The sequence below is a fragment of the Mustela erminea genome, chromosome 8, assembly GCF_009829155.1.
Source record: "Mustela erminea isolate mMusErm1 chromosome 8, mMusErm1.Pri, whole genome shotgun sequence".
NCBI classification, from domain to species: Eukaryota; Metazoa; Chordata; class Mammalia; order Carnivora; family Mustelidae; genus Mustela; species Mustela erminea.
In genome coordinates this window covers 68,040,118-68,062,103 of record NC_045621.1, presented here as the reverse complement: position 1 = coordinate 68,062,103, position 21,986 = coordinate 68,040,118, and the positions used below count along the sequence as shown (strand labels likewise).

Here is a 21,986-nt window from a genome sequence, read left to right as displayed (position 1 = left end):
AAGGTATTTTTAATTTTAACATCTTTTTATTTTTAATTTACAATACTGCTACAAATTATGGTTGAAGTAGGATTTTTAGACCCATTCACATTTAAGCAAAGTCTGGCACAAAGTAGTAGAAAGTGCCTTTTTCCCTAAAAACATAGGTTAAATTAAGAATTTCAGGATGTTGGGTGCCTGGGTGATGCAGTTGGTTAAGCGACTGCCTTCGGCTTGGGTCATGATCCCAGCATCCTGGGATCCAGTCACACAACGGGCTCTCCCTACTTTGCAGGGAGCTTGCTTCTCCTTCTACCTCTGCCTGCCACTCCCCCTGCTTGTGCTGTCTCTCTCTCTCTCTCTGTCAAATAAATAAAATCTTAAAAAAAAAAAAAATTTCAAGATTTTGTAGCACCTGGGTGGCTCAGTTGGTTAAGTGGCTTCCTTTGTCTCAGGTTATGATCTCAGGGTCCTGGGATGGAGCCACCCCATCAGCAGGGAGTCTGCTTCTTCCTCCCCTTTTGCCCCTCTCCCTACTTCTGTGCAAGCTGGTGCGTGAGCACACTCTCTCAAATAAATTCAATAAATAAATGAAATCTTTAAAAATAATAATTTTAAGATTTCCAACTTCTTTTTTTTTAAGTTATATACTCTAAATTAGTTTTTCATTATCTTAAATTTACCACTCTACATTATAAATGCTGATTGTCATGAGAACTGAGTTTGTTACCATGACTATGTGATCTGGGGCAAATGACTTGTCTCAGTTTCTTTTTTTTTTTTTTTTTAAAGATTTTTATTATTTATTTGACAGACAGAGATCACAAGTAGGCAGAGAGGCAGGCAGAGAGAGAGAGAGAGAGGAGGAAGCAGGCTCCCTGCTGAGCAGAGAGCCTGATGTGGGACTCGATCCCAGGACCCTGAGATCATGACCTGAGCCGAAGGCAGCGGCTTAACCCACTGAGCCACCCAGGCGCCCCTTGTCTCAGTTTCAATAAAATGTGCAAGCCTGCCTACCTCAGTCTAGAAGTCTAACTTAACACTTGAGCTTTAAAACCTATATGCCTTACAGGACTTGAGTGTTTTTTTTTAAAAAAAAAAATGTTTAATTAGTTGCAATCTTTCAAAACTGGGAGATTCTACATTAAAAATCTAGACTTTTGACTCTTCTTTAAATACACAAAAGTCAGATGATCTGGACAGGGTTTCTGCATTGGCAATGATCGGCTGGCGCTGAAGGCGGTTATCCTTTGGAAGCATGCACGCTCCAGGTTAATAGCTTATGTCCAGTCAACATCCAGTCAACAAACACTTGTTAAAATAATTTACCACATAGTTCTTTTAAACAGAGCTGAACAAAAACAAAAGTCATGAAAATGCAGGTTTTTAATTTACCTAACAATTCAAGGTGGCAAATCACCTGTTAAAGACAGAGCAAAATGAGGAGAGCCAAATGACTTCATCAAGGACATGCTGCCAGGCACAATAGCGGTACAGGGCCAGAGGTGAAAACACTTCACTACTACTTTTCAGTAACCTTCAAACATACAGGGTCTGCTTTGGCTGCTCGGTTGGCACTTGATCTACAAATATCTTTAGTAGGGATCCAGCAGGCAATGAAAGTGTTTTAAAAATCTGTAAATCCATATGTTGGTTTGGAAAGCTGTTCTTGACAAGCATGGCGCCTCTCTGCAGTCCAAAGCATTCTAAAGTCAAGTGATTCTGAAATTTGCTTTAACCCTCACTTTTCTCTTCACTGGCAAAAAAAAAAAATATTCTCTGTATTCAAAAGACAGTTGAGCACCTACAATGTTTTGAGGGCAGATTAGATTTCAAAATGTAGCATATTCTATTTTTAGCAAAGAATTTTTAAAACAGGAATATGCAGAAAGCTACATGTTCTCACTTATATTCCATCATACTTCCTAAACAAATGCCTCTTCTTTAAACCATATTTATAACTGTCCCGTATTTGAACTACAGATAGCAAGCATCTCAGTAAGACGTATTATAGCAATCATACTTCTTTTGCTTTTTTTTTTAATAAGATTTTATTTATTTGACAAGGAGAAAGACAGCGAGAGCAGGAGAGGGAGAAGCAGGCTTCCCGCCAAGCAAGGAGCCTCATGTGGGGCTTGATTCCAGGACACTGGGACCATAACCTGAGCTGAAGGCACATGCTTAATGACTGAGCCACCCAGGTGCCCCTCACTTGTCTTTTAAAATTAAAGTTCTATCAGTTTCTCCTACAAACTATGATACCTACAAAAAAAGGCTAAGATCTCCATGAATAATAACTGGAAAAAAATCTTGCACCTACCTTTTGTTTTCTATCTAAGACTGAACAGTGGTAAACTCATTCATTTGAAATGTATAGTGCTTAAGAGACTAGTACTCTTAAATTAATAAGATTACCAAGAAAGGCTGTATTTAAGTGACCACATATTTATGCACCCCTACTGTCATATTTCGGAAGAGAGATCATAGTTTCTTATATGATTCCTCTAACTTCTAATTAGTTTTAAATGGTAGAAAAAAGATTTTAACATTTGTGTTCGATAAAGATATACTGCAATAAAACAAATTCAGTTTATTAAAAAATATATACACGCTTTAATACATTTTATCATTCTGACTATAACATGGTATAGTAGAAAGAAACAAATCTGGGCTTGAATCTCAGCTCCACTATGATTGGTACTGCCTTTAGCAAAAGACCTGTAGGTGTCTCAGTTTCCTCATCTATAAAATGGCCATAAAAATGATTAATGAGCAGAGTTGTTGAAGAGATTAAAGGTAATATATATAAATTCCTAACCATCAACACATGGTAGATATTTTTTATTGTAACATCCTGCATATTCAATAACACAAATCCTAAGTTTAGTATGTGTACTTCTGTGTAGTTCTGATTGGTTTTTTTTTTCCAAAGCCAAGTTATGGTAGAGTCCAAGATTCAAGGGACAAGCCTAGATATACCCATAAAAGGAAGGGGAATACTCTTACTAACAGACTCCACTGAAGAGTAAAAAAAGTATTTGCTTTCACCCTACATGAAGTCTACAAGCCCACTGAAATTGCAAACACAAAATGGGAATCTTACCAGCTTTGTACCAATTGAACTGATGGAGTCCTGAGAAGGTTATCTGGAAGAAGACTTATTTCTTTCATTATATTTGCCAATCTAACAGGCAGCTCTTGCCGCAGAAACATAAATGAAGTCTTTTCACAAGCATTCATAGATCCTAAAACCAAACACGATAGGAACAGCAATAAGTAGAGGCCATAAGGCACAGAAGCCAAGAGGCAGGGAGAAACACAGTTACTGGGCAATGTCGGAGTGGCAGCATCACCATAATGAGAGGGAAAGGAAGAGGAGGCAAGGGACAAGATAACCCAGGGTTGTGAGGCATCCTAAATGACCTCCTAATTCCTGACATTCCAATTGCTTTGTAGAGTGATGAAGATACTTTCCTGTCTCCATCACTTGCATCTTTACTGGGATCATCTTAGAACCAAGGGAACCTGAGCAAGTCTGAGCAAGGCGTGGAATCTAATTGAGAGTAGAACCTGCCAAAGCCTACCCTATGTAACCTGTTGCTGCTATTATTTAGAAAATCTGTTTCCTAACTCCAGCTTTATAAGAAACGAATACCTGTCTAAGATAAACAGAGAAATGTTATCAGATGCTTGGGAACCATGAAAAGCAAGACTCAATGTAGAGGAGGGCTTTCAGGCAGCAGAAAGCAAAAAATACCAATGCCTGTAGAGCAACAATCTTCAAGCTTTGAATCCCTGCAGCACCGCTCCCCAACCACTCACTGCCCGCCCCCTACCTGGTTTTATTCAATTGTGTGATTCCTGGAAAGAAGTCTGCTCTTCTTCCACTCCCATCAAGATGCTAAGCAGAACAGTTGTAGAATAGCCTTTGGCAAGCAGTTCTATATGAAGTAAAACTAACTTGTTATTTCAGCAATGTGTTTTAAACTCAAGAATTTAATCTTGCTGTTTTAGCAAGAGGCAACCTTAGCAAAAACTACATTGTCCAGGGATGCCTGGGTGGCTCAGCTGGTTAAGCGGCTGCCTTCGGCTCAGGTCATGATCCCAGCATCCTGGGATCAAGTCCCGCATCGGGCTCCTTGCTCAGCCGGGAGCCTGCTTCTCCCTCTGCCTCTGCCTGCCACTCTGTCTGCTTGTGCTCACTCTCGCTCCTCTCTCTCTCTGACAAATAAATAAATAAAATCTTTAAAAAACAAACAAACAAACAAAACAAAACAAAACAAAAACTAGATTGTCCATAGCAGGAATTGCCGAATTAAAGGAAAGCATTTTCTTGTGAAAATTTAATAGGATACTGTGAACAAGACCAAACTCACCCCTTAATCACACTACAATCATTTTAAGGTAAAAGCAAAAAACCCAGGGCTTTGCCCCCCCATGTCCCCCAAAATTGCCACTGTACACAATTTTAAGATAAAGCTGCCAGCTATGCTGATATCTTTTAAGCCCACTAATAATCCCTTACAGACTTAAGTCAGTACTCACAATGCAGAAGATAAATTTTTCTACTGAAATTTTACTTTATTGGTTTATTAGTTTTTCCTTCCCCCTCCAAACCCCTCTATGAGAAGTCTACGTTAAAAGCCTAACTTTGCAAATTTCTCTGCAATCCGTTGCATCCTTTCCAGAGAAAATCAAGAAGCGTCCACCAGAGGAAGAGCGAAGTGGATAGTCGCTTCTGCAAGGTGAAATGTGGCAATCCCCACAGCACTAGTGTTCACGCACTTTACACGTGCTCAAGACTGCTGCTGATGAAATGAATGTGCTGTTGGTGGAAACGCTATTAGGCAAGCGGCAAGGAAAACATTCTATGAAACACTCGGGCCAGTTATAACTTGCTTCTCCGTTCATCACGTCAATTTTATGCAATCATCATTGTACAAAGCTGAGAATTTATCATAACTGTGAAGAATCCGAACACGACTCCCGGAGGTGTGCACACACTTGCCTCTAGAAGGGATCTGGCAGAGCGCGCGGTTCTGCACACGTGCGCCGAAAGGCGGGAGGTCGTTCCGCCCGCGGCCCTCCCGGTTTGTTTTTCAACAATACACAGTCAAAAGGCACACGCCCCCTGTTATTTGTGCCGCCCGCCGGCGCCAGCACCTGAGCTAGAGGATCTGTCCGCAAGGGGGGAAGGAAGCGTCTCAAGCGCTGGGGGAGAGACGTTACGGAGGAGGGGGTGCGCCGGAGGTGAGAGGGGGCCCGCGTCGGCCGGGCCCGGCCCGGCCCGGGTCAGGGGCCGCATTTCCCCGCGCAGGGCCGCGCACAAAGGCCCGAGGCCCGGGCCCCACTCACCGAAGTCCAAGAACTGCTTCATGGAAAGCGGGGACGGCGAGAAGCGCGCGTAGAAGTCCACCTGGCCCGGAACGCCGCTCTCGGGCGCCGGCCCCGAGCCCGAATCCGAGCTGAGGCTGCGGCTGGCGCCGGCGGGGCTAGCTGCGCGCAGCCCGGAGCCCGGGCCGGCCGAGGCGGCTCCGCGCAGCAGCCGCGCCAGCCTCATGCCGAGCCCCGCCGGAGGTGCCGGAGCCGCGGCCGCCAGGTCGCCGCTCCGCGCCTGGGCCGGGCGGTACGTGAGGGACGTGGCGACCCTCAGGGGCGGGGAGCGGCTGTCACCGCCGCGGCCGCCGCCCCCCTCGTCGGAGCCCGGCCCCCTGCGCCGCTGGGCGGGACCCGGGGAGGGAGGCGGGACCGTGCGCGGGGTCCGCCCATGGGCCGAAGTCCAGCCCCCGCGCGCCGGGGCGGGGCCGGTGAGCCACGGAACAGTTAGTGTGCGCGCAGCTCTGCGGGCGGGCAGCCGCGGGAGCTGGATAGCGATGGGTCCCCGCAGTCCCCGCCCCGCCGCGCAGCTGGGAAGCCCGCAGGTGGCGGCGGCGCCGGGGCTGCTAAGCCGGGCTCGCCCTGTGGTGCGCCCCCTTCCCACGCTCTTTCGGAGCGAACCACACCTTCCTGCTCCCTGTACCTCCCCAGCCTCTGCCGAAAGCCTCAAGAACCGGGCCGCGCGCTCCGCTTTCCACAACGGTGTGCTGCTGCGAGTCCGAGTGCGAGCCAGAAACTCCACTGGGAGGCAAGCCCCACGTTTCACAGGTAAAAAGAGGCCAAGACCCAGAGAGCTTCAAGATCTGACCCTTGCCAAGCAGCGGTACAAAAATGCAAATGAAGCCAAGGGAACGTATCCCTAAATATTACCAGCGACTGCAGACCCAGATGATGATTGGCAGCCCAGCTTGAAGCTTCATGTGCAGGCCTTCTAGGCACGGTCAGCAACCACGATGAGGGGTCCCTCCCCTTGACTGACATTCTCTTAACGTCTTTTCAGCTTCACAGTTTGCCTGTTCCAGCTTTTCCTCTTCTCAGATTTCCTCAACTTACGATGGGGTTGGATATGGTAAGTTGAAAATCCATTTAATACGCTTGTCCAGCATCATAGCTTAACCTAGCCGACCTTAAGCGTGCTCGGAACATTTCCGTTAGCCAACAGTTGGGCAAAATCCTCTAAATCAAAGCCTATTTTATAATAACACTTTACTGAAGAACTGCCCTGAAAGTGAAAAGCAGAATGGCTGTACGTGGGTTGTTTACCCTGGGGATTGTAGGGCTGAGTTGGAGCTGCTGCTGCTGCTGCTGCAAGCATCACGAAAGAATATTGTATCCCATCTCAGCTTGCTTGGGAAAAGATCAAAATTCAAGGTATGATTTCCACTGAATGAGTATCAGTTTCTCACCCTTGTAAAGTAGAAAAATCGTAAGTTGAACTGTTGAAAATCGGGAAATGTCTGTAGTGAATCCAAGACTAGACAATTTCTCGTATTGTTTTAACCCCACAGAGCTGCAAAGGCAGCAATCTATGCTGAAAATCCCCACAGCACTCCCTTATCTCCAGGGCTACTTCCCCATATATCCATCGCCAGGGCTTTGGTATGTCTTAACTTTTGAAAAATTACTTTTTCATGGGTAGTTTATCGATAAAACATGTATACATCTATATCTCCAGCAGTTACTGGTGTAGAATAACAATTCATTTCTCCATAGTGGTCAGGTCTTGGGTTATATAAAGTATATGTATAAAGAATGAGATGACAGTCTCTTTTTAGGCTGTATTAGTCCCACAAGGTTAGCTTGAAGGAGAAGAGTGCCCAACTGGAAACAGGGGTAGGTAGTTGAGGGAATGGGGTGGAAACAGCACCTGAACATAGTCTCTGAAAGCCGTGCCTCTTACAGTTTTTTCAGGTATCTATTAACATGGTTGTTGTTATGACTTTGGTGAAAATACCTTAGAGGAAGTAGTATGAACATAAGACGAGATATGTAGAGAAAGTAAGAGGTGGTATCTTTCATACCTTTGCTGTTCCACCGGAAATACTCTGTATCCTCCAAATTTGGCCTTGCTTCATTCATTCTGTGAATGCTTGTTGAATGCTTCCTGTAGGTACCAGGCAATGTTCTGGGCGGCTGGGAATAAAGCCACGTGCAATTCAGATATGCCTGCTCTTAGAAAGCATATACTGTAGGGTCTGACATGGTAGAAGAATTTTATACCACACCAATATTAGAGCGTCTCCTCCATGGAAGAAGGATTAGAGTTGTTTTGAGTGGCTGAAACAGCTGATGGGAGTCTTAGGGGTAGAAACCATAGGAAACAGATCTGACTCATGTATGGGAAAACTTTGGATGGTTATCACCGTTTGACTATGAACTGGCAGCCCTAGAGTACCAGGGGGTTCTTGTCAGTTATCATTAGCATCTAGAGCGGTTTTGTAATAACACTGCAGGGAGGATTACAGGAAAGCAGTATGGTGTAATGAAAAGAGCCTAGTGCCTGGTTTCAAATCCAGGCCCTGCCGTGTACTAGCTCTGTAGCCTTGACGGAGTTACTTAAACTGTCTGAGCTTCAGCCTCCTTACCTATAAAGGGGGAAAATTACTGTCTCCTTCAGTGACTGTGATATGCATAGTGTAGCTGTCTGTGTTAGCACAAAGCCCAGGACGTACCAAACCCTCAGTAAATGACATCTTTTTTTTTTTTTTTAATCATTGTTGTTGGTTTTTTGTTTTGTTTTGTTTTTGAAGATTTTATTTATTTATTTGACAGACAGAGATCACAAGTAGGCCGAGACACAGGCAGAGAGAGAAGGGGAAGCAGGCTCTCTGCTGAGCAGAAAGCCTGATGCGGAGCTCGATCTCAGGACCCTGAGATCATGACCTGAGCCGAAGGCAGAGGCTTTAACCCGCTGAGCCACCCAGGCGCCCCATTGTTGCTGTTGTAATTATTATTATTTCCTGATTAGGATTTTATCCGAACAGCTCATATTCATGTTTTGCCTAAAGCCAACTTTACCAAACGCTTGGGATAAAACAATTAAAATTTAAATATTAGTTATCCTTTAAATATTGTCTCTCAACCATTTCTGCAACTCTGCTCCAGCCTCTGTTGGTTATCTTCCTTTTCCTTCCTTCTATACCACTCCCTGAACTCCAGAATCTTAACTGATTATAGTATAGTACCCACAGTATTATTCATCTCCCTTGACCCCTGTTTGCAGCTCTGCTGCTTTCGCCCTGAGCATGTCAAGTTGTTCAGCTGAACAGTAACTTCTGTAGAAGCACAAAGGCCCAGCAAAATCTTGAGGTTTATTTTAGCAACTTCATTCTCCCAGAAACCAATCCGACTGTGTGGTTTTTTTAAAGATTTTATTTATTTGTTTGTTTGAAGGAGAGAGTGAAAATGAGCGGTTGGAGGGTGGACAGGGGAAGCACAGGGAGAGGGACAAGCAGACTAGGTCCTGAGCCCGAGCCTGATGCAGGGCTAGATCTCACCACCCTGAGATCATGACCTAAGTGGAAACCAAGGGCTGGACGCCACCCCCCACCCCCACCATTCAACTGTTTAATGAAATGGTTCTTTTCTTTTTTCCAAAGTGATGTAGAAAAGAAGTTAGGGTTCAAAACTGATGGGCAAGAAAGAGTTCTTGAGATGCCTTTGGTGCAAAAAGGTGGTTTTATTAAAGCAAGACAAGACTCCTGGGGCAGAAAGAACTGCTCTGGGGTCATATGGGATGGATGGTCCATTGTATACTTTAAAGTTGGGAAGGGGTTAGGAATAGTGTAAGCCTCCCAGGTATTTTGGAAATAGGGTTTCCAGGATACTGAGGGGGCTTGGTATTGTTAGGAAAGGTCATTTACTACTGTTTAGTAGAAACTTAGTCATGAGACCCTTCAGATGTATATTGGTGGGTCATATGCTTGGGGGATGATTGCCAACATGTATCTTGGCCAGGGTAGAGATCAAGTAAGCTTCCAAAGGAATTTTTTTATATTAAAGTAGACTTACAGGGTCCTTGGGGTTGGGTTAAGATTGGCTTTTGCCCTTAACAAAGCATTAACATCGAAGCAGTGGAGTCCCTAGAGGAATGTCACTCTGCCCATCTCAAGGACCTGGCAATGGGCTGCAGGTAGTAAGGAAATTCAGTAATTTTTCTTCTGCCTTTGTTTCCCACATCAAAGTATATTCACCAAACTTCCACCCAATATCCAGAGACTGAGTATAGGAAAACACATAAAAAATGATATCAAGGGGTGCCTGGGTGGCTCAGTGGGTTAAGCCGCTGCCTTCGGCTCAGGTCATGATCTCGGGATCCTGGGATCGAGTCCCGCATCGGACTCTCTGCTCAGCAGGGGGCCTGCTTCCCTCTCTCTCTCTCTCTGCCTGCCTCTCTGTCTACTTGTGATCTCCCTCTGTCAAATAAATAAAAATAAAATCTTTAAAAAAAAAAATGATATCAACATTTTGCTTTTTGGTCAAAGACTTAGTGTCCAGAAGCTGAAGAGAACATTAGATTTTTTTTTCAGGTATTTGTTAACATGATGGTTTTTAAGACTATGGTAAAAATATCTTAGAGTAAGCAGTTGTAGGGAAGGAAAAAAAATGTCCTTCCCTGTCAGGTTTTTCCAGCTGCTTTAAGGATTCAATTGACATGAGACAGATTAACAGGAGAAAAACCCAAGATTTATTACGTGCACACGGAGACCCAATAATGAAATTGACACCCAAAGAAATGACCATGGCAGGCAGAGTTCATACATTTTAGACAAAGAGACAATAAATTTGAGGTATTGACAGCATAAAGAAAACAGATGTTTGGGAGCTTTCGTTAGTAAGGAATTCTAAGATTTGGGCTGAGGTTGTAGATTAGTAAAAAGGAACAAAGTTTGTTTCTACAGCTTTAAAGTCTCTGGGGGTAGGGATGTCTTTTTACTTCTTAATAAAGCGTAGGTACCTTTCACACAGAAGATTTACTTTGGGCCTTCAGGGGATACAGGGGAAGGTCCGTCTTTTTCCAAGTAGCTTCAATTCAAAATAACCAATATGCCGTTGTGGCATATTTTAGGGTGGCCTGCCTTGGGCCCCTCCAGTTCCCATAGAAAAGCTGAGCTGGTGACTATGGAGAGACAAACTGAGTTAGTAAATGAGTGGTAAGAGATCTGCAAAGAGAAAAAGGAATATAGATGAGAATGAAGACGAACCAACAGGAAAGAACAAGTCTGAGCCCTTTCCTTCGCACCCCATTAAACTAGTCCCCCAGCCCCAGAGATGGATCAGTCCTATAAAATGTCCGTGCTTCGTTTATCTGCTGAAAATACTAGGCCTTTTTTTCTAACATATTGAAGTTAGGTAGAACTTGTCCTATTTGGTTTATGCGGAAAGAACACTTTTTCACCAGAGACTGCCTTAGTCCCCCCGTGCTGGGCTGCCAGCGTGTGTCGGGTATGAGGATTTTGGACTTCCAGAGAGACTAAGCTATTAACTTCTGACCGGAGTCATGTCAGAGTTCTTGAGGTGGTATTGAGCTCTTATTCCACTATATAGGGAGACTTGGGATTGCCTTCTCTAATTCATGATCTCCAAGATTTGGGAAGAAAGACCCTAAATGCTGAAAAGAAGGCAGACTTGTGGTACACAAGCAGAATTTCTGTGATTTTTCAACAGGCATATTTATGTGGCATAATTTTACGAACAAAGGAGCCAAGCTTGTCGTTAGCATTTAGGGTGAAGTGTTTAGTGACAGGAGCCAGGTATCAGTCCATATTGTCCTGATCACTTACGTGGGAACGCTTTATACACCTTGTTGCCACATAAAATAAAAAGAGGGGTATGATTTACAGACAAGGTCAGGTTGAAACCTGTTATTTTTGAGGCCTGGAGCATTCCATGACCTTTGCCATTGATTATGTTAATGTCTGTACAGCTCTATTTTTCATGTGGTCTTACCAGTGTGTGAGAGCAGAAGAGTCTGTAAAGTAGCTGATGTAGGTCTGGAGTTCGCTGCTGGCAGCTGTAAAGCTTACTTTTGTCACCCAGCCAAGGAAATCTGCAATTTCCATCCACCTGATTATAGTTTGTGGTATTGGGCAGTCTAACAAGAGGGGCAACTGAGCTATGGCCTCTCGTACAAGGCTGTTATGTAAACCATTGGGTGATCTGGCAAACTTTTATGCTAGGGTTATTTTTAATCTCCTTGCTGAGTTTGAAAATGCCATTTTCAGCATCAAACCAGAGAGTTTGATTGTAATGGTATATCACCCAGGAAAAGTCTAGTGGCATGTCTGTGTTCCGAGTAAAGGGAAAAATCTTCAGCTGTTCTTTTAACCCTGACAAGGGATAGTCCTTGAGCTGCTGGTGAGATTTTTCTGGGGCCTATGTAACTCACCAGGGAAAAAGGCAGAGTGACTTTTTTTGATCATGGATATGACACTGTGTTGTTTACCCTTTGCTCAAGCTCAGTCCCTTGGGTGTTTACATCGGCAGGGACAAAGACCAGTTCGGGGTATTTTTTGCATTATCTAGATGTACACATAGTCAACAGTCGGACTGATTAATGTTTGGTAAACTGGCACCAGTGGGTGTTTGGTCTGCGACCAACTTGTTCAAAGAGAGTTGGTAAGAAGACGACAGGGGCTGGAAACCAGCCCATAGTGGAAACTTAGAGCAGCTAAATAGGATAGGTAGAAGTCTGTCTTTTATTAAATGATTTATAAATGTGGAAAAACTATTAAAAAGAGAAGTGCTTTGTTTTAATATCATGGGGTCTTTTTAAAAAGAAGGGGGAGGGAAAGAGAAGTTTATTGATCCATGATCTTGGGAAGGGCTGTCTATAACATGGTGCCATCTGCTTCTGAGACCTGGAACTGAGCCCTACAAATCCTTATTTTCAGGTCACCTATAAAAGTCCTCTCCCAGTTGTCTTGTGAGTGATGATCTGGGTCTGTTTTAGTGTGGCTTGCATGAATCCCAGGGGGATTTCTTTTCTCTTTCGATGGCAGTGTAGGTGGTCAGTAACACCTCATAAGTGCCTTTTCAGCAAGGGTACAGTGCTTGTTCCCTTCTAAAGAATTTGATGTACATCCAGCCTCCAGGTCGAAAGGGATGGCAAGGTTCATCAGTGGGTGATATGATATTCACCTGTTGGTGATATGCTTCAAGTTTAGTAGTTCTTGTGTATAGTTAGTCATAGCTTCAGGTTGTTCATTTAACTCAAAAATGAAAGGTTTAAAGATGTCAGTAGGCAATGGGTGACCAACACTGTTTTTTTTAGTTTTATTTATTTATTTTTTTTTTAATGGATTTTATTTAGTAATTTGGGAAAGAAAGAGAATGAGAGAGAGAGAGAGCGTGAGAGGGGAGAGGTCAGAGGGAGAAGCAGACTCCCCACCTAGCAGGGAGCCCAGTGTGGGACTTGATCCCAGGACTCCAGGATCATGACCTGAGCTAAAGGCAGTTGCTCAACTGGGCCACCCAGGTGCCCCAATACTGTTGTTTTTTTTTAAACAGATCAATCCATGGCTTCCATTTTGAATATTCTGGATCTTAATAAGGGCCAAGTGCAGTTCTTCTGGCCGTTGAAGTCCAGTTTCTTGGCAAGTCTTTCCTAAAGGCCTTTCTAGGTCTAGATTTTTATGTTCCATTTGCCCTGATGATTAAAGTTGATATGGGGTGTGAAATTTTAATGAGTGCCCCTGTGTTCTTGCAAGCAGACTGTTTATCTCTGCTGTAATATGAGTTCTTTGGTTTAACTCAATCCATAAATGAATGCCAAAATGAGGAATAATCCGGTTGTTAATTTCTTTACCACCGTGGCAACATGTTTAACACATCTGGTTGGATAGCACCCAGTCTATTCACTAAACAGGCCAAATAGGAAGAATGGCTCAGGGCTGGGGACAAGTCTATAAAATCCATTTGAAATGCCACAAAGGGCAATGTGGACCTAGAAGGACTGCTTGGGGGCGCACTGATTTGGTGAGATTAGAAATAGTGTACTGCAAAATAATTTGGTCAGAAATTTTGAGGTTGCCAGGGCAGAACCAACTGTCTTTTTAGTTCCTTAATTATTCTGTTTGCACATGTTAACCTAAAAACAAACTGCCAGTTATTTTACCAGCAAAATGGGCTTATATGGGAAAAACAGAAAATTGCAATTTGGGACAAGCAGTTTATGGCAGAATTGTAGGCAAGTCTGCAGAACAAAGGAGAGGAGTGCTTTTTTATAGAGCGGACGGGTGTGGGGGGCAGTTGGGGAAGGCTGTTACAAGCAAGTCCATTGGAGTAAACTGGGAGTTTGAAGTATGGTAGCTTTGCATTGGCCGATAAGTGACTGTCTCTCATTAGTTGAGCTGCTGCGATAGCAAGGTCGTGTCTTCTGTTGGGTCTGCAACTGAAAAGCAGTAGTAGAGTGTGAGAGCTCCCCCCACCCCAACCTCCCAGCTCTGTTTTAGTGAGTTTTCCCTTCATTAATTTTCACACGTGTCCCATTTGGGGGGAGGTAAGTGCTAGCCAAAAGGTTAAAAGGTGCTACAATAGACTCCATCTGGCAATCATTTGCACCCTTTTGTATCCAGTTATCTTCTTCAGGTTGAAGGGTATTTGCCTGATAATTAATACTATCAGTCCGGGATAAAGGTAGGGTTAAAAATTGGGTGGACTGACAATTGGAGAAAGACAACTATCATATGATCTCCCTTTTATGAGGAAGTGGAGATGCAACGTGGGGGGTTTGGGGGGTAGGAGAAGAATAAATGAAACAAGTTGGGATCGGGAGGGAGACAAACAGTAAGAGACTCTTAATCTCACAAAACAAATGGAGGGTTGCAGGGTGGGGGGGTAGGGAGAGGGTGGTGGGGTTATGGACATTGGGGAAGGTATGTGCTATGGTGTGTGCTACGAAGTGTGTAAACCTGGCGATTCACAGACCTGTACCCCTGGGGCTGATAATACATTATATGTTAATATAAAAATAAAAAAGAAAATCCTTGCTAATGGAAAAAAAAAATTGGGCAGACTGAGGATGGGGGGGCATGAGGGTGTGGTCTCTTTCGGGCGCATACTTAACAGTTCTGTTAGCCTTCTGGTTTCTAAAGATACAGTATCGATTTCCTTTGTATGAACTAAATAGTGAATAATTATAATTTTAGAAGGGAGGTGAGTAACTTTTACTAGGTCAGCAATTATGAGCCCTTTAGCAATGGGAGTACCCACCAAAGGTAAGAATCCACGAGATTTCCAAATTGTGCCAACAGCATGGCAACCTGCAGAATCAGTGTAAAAGCAGTTTTCCCCTCCCACCAGCATGTAAACTCTGCAGGCCAGAGCTATGAGTTCAGCCAGTTGGGCTATTTTACAGCGAGCAAAGAATATGCCTTGGTTGTTTTGTGTGGGAAAATTATGGCACAACCAGTCATTATGTATCCCTGAAAATTTTGTTTACAGGAGCCATGACAAAATAAAAGTTAGTCTGGATTATTTGGAGGGATGTCTGAGAGATGCTGTCGTGGTTTTGAGATCCTACAGTTGTAAGGCGATAGTGGGGAAGAGAGTGGGGCTCTCCATTATTAGAGAGGGAGTAAGGTAGCTGGATTTAAAGTTTCTCAATGATGTAAGATGACAAGTTAGTTAGAAGAGCTTATTTGTAAGTGGTCTGTCGTTTTGTTGAGAGATGCTGTGTCTTACGAACTTGTAAGGGTGCAGGCATATTTTGGGGACGCACAAGTCAACAGAGGAGCCTAACGTAAGAGTCCTTGTTTTGTCCAGCAAGGAGGCAGCTGCATGGAAGTATGGGGGTGCACCTGATGCCACCTGGTCCACTTGGCATGAGAACTGTGCTGTTGGCCTTCTTCTAGGAGGCAGAAGCTTGTCCTAGAATCCCCACAGCAAAGCTGTTATTTTCATGCAGTATGAACGGACGGGCTTGTCGAAATTAGGTAAGTGAGGAGTGTAGACAGAGGTCATTTCAAAACTTCAGAAGAGATTAATGCCTCTGAAGACCAGAGTGGGGTGATGCCTGAGAAAAGAGCACACAAAGGTTTAACAAAAACCGTAGAATTAGGAATCTGTTGGTGGCAAAATCCAGCTGTCCATAAAAATGGACTTAACTGTTTGGGGGAAAGGGCTGGACAAAAGAGACTCAAGGTGTTTTGGAGTGAGCTTTAGAATGCCCTACGATATCTCGTGTCCTAAATAGGTAACAGTTGCATATACCTACTGATGTTTCGATTTAGAGGTTTTATGGCTTTGTTTAATTACTGCCTTTAAGTGAATGAGGGAGCTATAAAAGTTCCCTACTCAGGTTGATTACAGAGCAAAAGGGCATCAGCATAGTGCACTAGGGTGGAATCTTGGGTAAGGATTATAGGGTCCAGGTTGGCTTGAAGGACTTGAGGAAATATTGAGAGAGACTCATAGTAGCCTCTTGGACTGGGAGTCTGTGGCAGTTGTCCCCCTTTACATGGAAATGCAAAAAGAAATTTCAAGTCTGGGTGAGATTGAAAAGAAAACTGAGGAAGGTGCCAAGGAGTCCCAAAAGAGTTTATTTATGTCCCTCAAGCCTTTTACAAATTAATAAATTTGGTTTCCCTCTAAGTCAACCTTTGCCTTCTTTCTTTACTTGCAAGATTGAGGTGTTATGGGGTGAGGTGGTAAAGACAAGAACATCATGTTTTAAGAGAGGGTCCATTATGCCTGGGTGGCTCTCGATTTCCACTCAGGTCATGATCTCAGGGTAATGGGACCAAGCCCCACGTCAGGCTCCATGCTCAGGATGAACTTTGCTTGAGATACCCTTTCCCTCTGCCCACCCCCACACCTCCTGTGCATACACTGGTGCTTTCTCTCTCTCTCTCAAATAAATAAATAAGTCTTTAAAAAAAGAGAGAGAGGGCCTGTTATAGGGTTAATTCCTTGCTCTGGTTTCTAGAGAGACGGTTTTGAGCTACTGATTGAAATGGTTTATTCCTTTTCCAAGAAATGAACCCGGGCTCTGCACCTTGTGACAGTTCAACTTCATTTGCATGTGTAGCCCAAAGACAGATGGGACATCTTTTAAAGATTCATCCTCTTCTGAGGAATTTAGATTAAGATGAGTTTCACTAAAGTAGGAAACTTGGGATTTGGTCTAATGGTAAAGAAACAAAAATGCTTTTCTCACTAAGTGTATAGTGGCATTAAATTAACAGATTTCACTACCAAGAAGGTTTACTGGTGAGCAGCTGGAAATAAAAAAGGCATGATGAGGGTGAATAGGGCCTAAGGGTCTTGGGGTAGACTGACACACAGGCAATAAAATAGATTACCCTGAGACTCTGATAACCTGAATAGAATCAGAAGTGACAAACAGAGATAAATCTTCTGAGAAGATAGATGGTAGAGGAAGTTGCACCAGTGTCAATTAAGAGATCCAGTTCCTGCTTTAAGTTTTGTGGTAGGTCTGGTATGCTACTGGGGATCAGCTGTCACTTAAGGGAGAAGAATTGTCCCTCAGGAGCAATAGGAATTTTCTGAGGGTGTGGGGTTTAAGAGAATTGCTTGTTAAGCCCTCCTTTTTCTTAAGTGCAGGACAAATTCTCTTCCAATATCTGCTTTTGTTTCTTGCAATATCAGCAATTGCTTAGAGGCAAATAGGGAGATTTCTGATTGGGCTCTGAGTTATTCTCAGCGTCATGCTTCACCTTTACAAAGACTGAAGTTGCAAGGCAAGAATTATTGCTTTTGGTTCCTTGTTCTCCCTGCTTTCCTAAGAACTATTTTCAAAGAACTGGGTGGGTGCCTCCGGTCTTAGACTCCGCAGTTGCCCCACCCAACTGACCACATTCTTGTGGATTTGTTTTTTCACATTGGGAGGAAATTTCCCATTACAGCAGAGATTAGAAGATTCTATGTTGTGATGCTTCTGGAATGAATGCAGTATGCCTTGGAAAAGGTTGTGTAAAATGTTCAACAAAGTCTCTTTGGTGTTCTTTCTGAGTGCATATTTCAACCTTAGACAGACTGATTTGGGGAGGGAAGTGCTCCAGTGTTGCTCTGTTGACTCTTGAATATCTGCCTCTAGCTGAGCCATCTTCTGGTCATTCATAGGAGCGCTGGAGAGAGGCTCTGGCCATCTGTTTCCCTTGTCAGGGGACTTTTCTCCCGGGAGCCATTTGGCCTGTCTGAAAACCACCTGATAATCACAGGCTGGAAGAACCCCTGCAGCAGCCAGACACGGTCTCTGTGAGGGAGGTGAGATTGTGGACAGTTGCTCGTCTTTGTAATTCCTCTCTAAATTTAGTAGGATTCTCTAAGAAAAGAGGTAAAGGAGTTTACAGTTTAGAAGGTCTGTTACTGGGGCGCCTGGGTGGCTCAGTGGGTTAAAGCCTCTGCCTTCATCTCAGGTCATGATCCCAGGGTCCTGGGATTGAGCCCTGCATCGGGCTCTCTACTTGGCAGGGAGCCTGCTTCCCTTCCTCTCTCTGCCTGCTTGTGATCTCTGTCTGTCAAATAAATAAATAAAATCTTAAAAAAAAAAAAAAAAAAAGAAGGTCTTTTACTGTCCAGGGGACATGAACTCTTTGCAGGGGATGTCCAGGGTATATCCATAGACATTGCATAGGAGTGCTTGAAACTGGCAGAGCCTGATTACAAAGCCCTGGAAAATAGGAGGAATTATAAGGTACAGCAAAATGAGCTTTGTTGGATTCCAGGTGTTGCTGCTAGATTTACTCCCTGAGTCCAGCATTTACTCAAATGACCTGTTTTCCCAGGGCCTAGAGAAAGGCCAACATGCTCTCTGTAAATCTTCCAAGAAAGGGAAGGTTTCTTGGGGGAAATTGTAGTTCTAGGATTTAAAGAAATTGGTTGAGGAGATGGCACCACAGATGCCATCTGTGGTGCCATCCAAAAGATGGGGAACAGATCCAAAAGATCTTTGGGAAGGTCAGTGATAGGGATTGGGGGATAAAAGAAGGGCAGAAGAAAGACTTATGTCCGATTTGATTTCTAATTCTTGTTTTAAATCTGACTTTGGGGGACGCCTGGGTGGCTCAGTTGGTTAAGCGTCTGCCTTCGGCTCAGGTCATGATCCCAGCGTCCTGGGATCGAGTCCCACATCAGGCTTCTTGCTTGGCAGGGAGCCTGCTTCTCCCTCTGCCTCTGCCTACCACTCTGTCTGCCTGTGCTTGCTCTCTCTCTCTCTCTAACAAATAAATAAAATCTTTAAAAATAAATAAATAAATCTGACTTTGGTTCTTTAATTTTATTAAGGGATTCTCTAAGGTTATCTGCTGTACTTTCATGTTTTCCTTTCAGTTTGATACTCCCATAAATACCAGTAAGACAACTGTTTGCAGTCAGAGCTTGGGGGGGTGGGGGGGCTGCAGGTGGTGTGGACAAAAAACCACCACCACAACAAAAAGCTATTTAAATGTAGAAATTTTTCTAATTCAAAAGATCTGTTGTTTGGCCATAAACATGTGGGATCACCATTAATGTATTAATTCCAATACTAAATATATAGAATCGAAAAGCAACTTCACAGGCTTAGAATAAATCTTTACCATGGATATAAGAGGTGACCCTGGAGAGGGCATAGATGATGCAACACCCCATGATCCAGAGTTTACTCCCAGAATAATCCAAGAAAGCAAAAACTCTGTTGCCCAGGTGGTAAAAATGATGTGGTGTGTAGGTGTCTCTGGCCTCCCACAAATGTGTGACATATCTAGTCACAGACCCCCTAATCTGTGACACCAGGCAAGGAGTACTCAAGTGGAATTTCTCCAGCTCTGACAAGCAAGGAAGCTAGTCTCATACCACTGGACCCTGCAGACAGAGATTCCACTAGGCTGACATGGTAGGAAATCTTACCTTGACTAGCTGTACGTCAGATGTCCCACAGTCTCTCAGCTGAGGCAGAGTGAGCAATCTCCAGCAAGTTAGAGTATCCTGCTGACTACGCCAACTGTAGGGGAGGAAAAAATTTGCTTTTTTTCCCCCAAGGTTCTTCTCGCTGTTTTAGGAATTAAATTGACATGAGACAGACTAAAAAGAGAAAAAAACCCAAAGTTTTACTATGTGTGCTTGGAGGCCCAGTAATGAAATTGAGACCCAAAGAAATGACCAAGGCAGGCAGTTTTTATGCATTTTAGACAGAGACAATAAGTTTGTGAGGAATTGATGAGATAAATAAAGCAGATGTTTGGGAGCTTTAACTAGTAAGGAATTCTAAGCAGAATTTGGGCTGGGGTTGTAGATTAGTAAATGGTAACAAGGTTTGTTTCTGCAGCTCTCTCAACTTTAAAGTCTCTACTCCGGTGATAAGGGTGTCTTTTTACTTGTTAGTACAGGAAAGGTAACTTTCGTGTGAACGATTTATTTCCTACATAAAGCAGATGTGGAAGAGGGTCTGAGTGTTCTTACACTAGCTGTTGCCCAAGTAGCTTCAATTCAAAGTAACCAATATTATTTTGGAGTGGCCTTCCCTGGACCCCTATACAGCATGAACATAAGACAAGAGATATAGAGAGAGTGATCAAAACATAGCTCTTTTATATGAGCTTTACCGAGGGGCCATATTATTTAACTATGTAAATATAAGCCACACTTATATTCCAAGGTTCTGTAAAAGTCTTCGTATGTCACATATTTGGGCTAGATCTCAATTCACTGAGAATTTATTATTCATGTTGGCTGGTTTGACTGAAAAAAAGTCAAAACAGCAATGAACAAGCTAGACTGTATCAGCCTGTTGCTGATACATTACTCTCTGGCTTCATGGGGCTCAGAGAACAAGAGGAGAGAAAAGTTGTATTTATTTTCTTGTCCCCTCCTGCCAGGCCTTGATTTGTGTCCTGCTTTAGTGTGGCCACAGCTCTCTCCCCATGCCCAATGGGCCCTAGAAGTGGTACCAATTTCCCTGTGTTAATTGGGATGCTTCAGCATCCTGGCTATTTAACTCGGCCAACACCTCTGTTAATAGTCACTTCAAGCACGTTTCGGTCTCCTCTTCAGTGTACTGCCATTTCCCGCCCCACAACAGTGACTGATACATCAAAAAAGCCAATTTTTGAAAAAGGTAAAATCATGGCTTTGAAAATAGCTCTAAAATGAACATGTCATTATCACATTGTGTGCTTTAAGTATCTTATAGTTTTGTCCATTTAAGTTAAGCTGAAAAAAATGAACATGCCAAAAATTTAATTAACATATCAATTAATTGAGGGGACCAGAAAAAATGTTATCAGTTCAAAGGAGAACTAAAAAAATAGGAAAAGAGGAGTGAATTAGCAAAGGGCATCAAAATTGCCTTTTAACCCCTTAGGAATCAGAAACTCTCCATCTGACAGCTTGTTTTCATGGATATAGGCAAGAATTATTTGCATTATCAGTTATCTACAATTTACAGAGTTACAGCTCAAAGAGAATGAATCAGAATCAGACACCTTAGAAAGTCATGCTGTAAACAGAGTTTTGTATTCTCCTGGGCCATGATTTTTTTTTTCCCACATACAGTTGCCTTCTTCCCTTAAGGAGAACAAAAATACAATTTTTAAAATTTTAAAAAATTTGTTATTATTGAAGTATAGTTGACATACAATGTTATTAGTTTCAGGTGTACAACATAGCAAATCAGCAGTTCCATACATTATGCAGTGCTCACCACAATGAGTGTAGTTACCATACATCACCACACAACGTTATTACAGTATTGTTGACTATATTCCCTATTCTGTACTTTCATCTCAGTAATGTATTTATTTTATAACCAGAAATTTGTACCCCCCCCCTTGTTTTTGAAGATTTTATTTATTGTGAGAGAAAGAGAGCACAAGCAGAGGGGAGGGGCAGAGGGAGAGGAAGAAGCAGTCACTCCTCCCACCCCTGCTGAGTAAGAAGCCTAATACAGGGCTCTATCTCAGGTCCCCGGGATCATGACCTGAGACAAAGGCGGACACTTAACTTACTGAGCCACCAGATGCCCAGCAGTTTGTGCCTCTTAATCTCCTTTGCCTATTTTGCCCATCCTGCAATCCTTGTCTCTTCTGGCAAGCAAGAGTTTTTTCTCTGTATCTATGAATAATTTCTGTTTTGTTTTTGTTTGTTCATTTGTTTTTTTAATATTCAAATAAAAAATGTTTTTTATATTTTTATATTTGTTTTTTTATATTCAGATACCATCATATGGCATTTGTCTTTGTCTTTCTGACTTATTTTACTTGTCATAATGCTCTCTATGTCCATCCATGTTGTCACAAAGACAAGATCTCACTCACTTTTTATGGCTGAGTAATATTCCATTGGACATATACACCACGTCTTTATTCATTTATTGAGAAACACTAAGGTTGCTTCCATATCTTGGTTAATGTAAATAATGCTACAATAAACATAGGGGTGCATATATCTTTTCAAATTAGTATTTGCTTTCTTTGGGTAAATACCCAGTAGCGGAATTACTGGATCATATAGTATTTATATGTCAGTTTTCTTGTCAAATCTCCATACTGTTTCCACGGTAGTTGCACCAGTATACCCACCAGTAGTGCATGAGGGTTCTGTTTTCCACATCACTAACACTTGTTATGGGGAGTCTTTTTGTTACTAACCATTCTTACTGGTATGAGGTGATAGTCTTCTGGTTTGATTTG

The 21,986-nt window shown here is 43.0% G+C and overlaps 1 protein-coding gene across 1 annotated transcript in view; it reads right to left on the bottom strand.

The window, feature by feature from the left end:
- The window catches only part of PDK1 (pyruvate dehydrogenase kinase 1), a 32,524-nt gene extending 26,819 nt beyond the window's left edge, over positions 1-5,705 (bottom strand). Inside the window, exons 1-2 of the mRNA XM_032355967.1 lie at positions 5,335-5,705; positions 3,083-3,224 (exon numbers count right to left, since the gene is read on the bottom strand). Of these exons, the coding sequence (XP_032211858.1) occupies positions 3,083-3,224; positions 5,335-5,539 (347 nt within the window). The 5' untranslated portion in view covers positions 5,540-5,705. The remainder of the gene's footprint in view (positions 1-3,082; positions 3,225-5,334) is intronic.
- Between the last annotated feature and the right edge of the window lie 16,281 nt (positions 5,706-21,986).